Below are 1,251 nucleotides of genomic sequence, written 5' to 3' on the forward strand. Positions count from 1 at the left end.
CAGCTTGGGGCTTGTTGGACAGGCTGGCCGTGGGATTCAGGATTAAGTCCTCTAGTTTATGGTTTAGGGCCAGCTTGCAGCTGCTTTTCCAGGGGCCAGCAACCTCGGAGTTGGGCGTGCGTAGCATTGCATGCCGACGTGTCCCAGTCCTCATCTTTTGACCCGCGTTTCCACAGATCGAGTGTACGCTTTCGGGGAGGCCGATGTTTTGGCGGTGGTGTCCCATTCAAAGTGATACCAATGTAGTCTACGCGCCTTCTGTCCCAGACAGCGAGTGTCAGAGGTCCCCGCCAGCAGTTGAACAAGAAACGCTGCTTCACTCCGCGGGGGCCGCCCGGGGTAGCGGGGATAACCAAGTTGTTTCAGCAGTTTATTCCGTCTCGGGTGTCGCGCCCGAGTACGGTCGTGCGCAAAGTTTGCCAAGGACCCAGCGTTTATATGCGCAACTATGGAGACACGACACGCACCCAAAGTCCACTCACAGGCACGGAACACGGGCAACCGCGCTAGTCATCCTTTTCGTTAGCACTGGTCGGCTATGGCATTCCTGCATGCGAGATGCATGCGTCACTTGAGCGGCTCCCTCGGCAGACCTCGCGTAGGGATTCTGGAGGCGGTGGTCGCTTGTTTTGCAAGCAGACTATGTCCGGAAATAAGAGTACAGAGACGGCTCGGTTTACGCGCTTGTCCTCTGGGCAGAAGCTCGGAGTTCACTGTCCTCTCCCATGCGCGGGTAGACGAGGCAAGCCACAGGCACGCTTACCAGGCGTCGTCCGAAGACTCCTCCGCTGACTGAGTTAAGAAAGGGCCCTGCATAGACAAACAATGTACGCACGGTCATGCAGGCGACTTCTGCAGTCATTGTTGCTCGGCAGTCGCTTACCAGGCACCCCGGCATATACGCAAAAGACGATCGCAGCTTCTCCTGCTTCTTTGGTTAAGAGCTCTAAACACACCGGTGACCGCCTGAAGTCCTTGCGGGTTGCGCAGTAATCCCCTGCACTTGCTCCGAACCAGCGACAGACTCGCCACTTTTAGCGCTATGCCCGGATCCCATATTCGTTAAGACGATGCGAATTGTAACTCTACTCTCCTCCTCTCTGTAGTACCAAGTTCCTAAGGAAGCGTATCGCGAGGGCGACTCAGCCTTGGTCGTCTGTGCAGCTCTTACTGCCTGCTCCCCGAAAAAACAGTTCAACAAGCCGTCGAAACCAGTGCTGCGCCCGATGCCCTTTTCTTCAGCACCCCCGG

General features: G+C 56.5%; 1 protein-coding gene across 1 annotated transcript; it reads right to left on the reverse strand.

The window, feature by feature from the left end:
* Positions 1–307: 307 nt before the first annotated feature.
* Positions 308–1,251, reverse strand: CSUI_007913 (uncharacterized protein; the record flags this gene model as incomplete). Its single annotated transcript, XM_068068056.1, has 1 exon — positions 308–1,251. A coding segment is annotated over one exon (305 nt), but the record flags the coding sequence as incomplete, so codon positions are not given.

The sequence above is a fragment of the Cystoisospora suis genome (assembly GCF_002600585.1).
Source record: "Cystoisospora suis strain Wien I chromosome Unknown contig_4295, whole genome shotgun sequence".
NCBI classification, from domain to species: Eukaryota; Apicomplexa; class Conoidasida; order Eucoccidiorida; family Sarcocystidae; genus Cystoisospora; species Cystoisospora suis.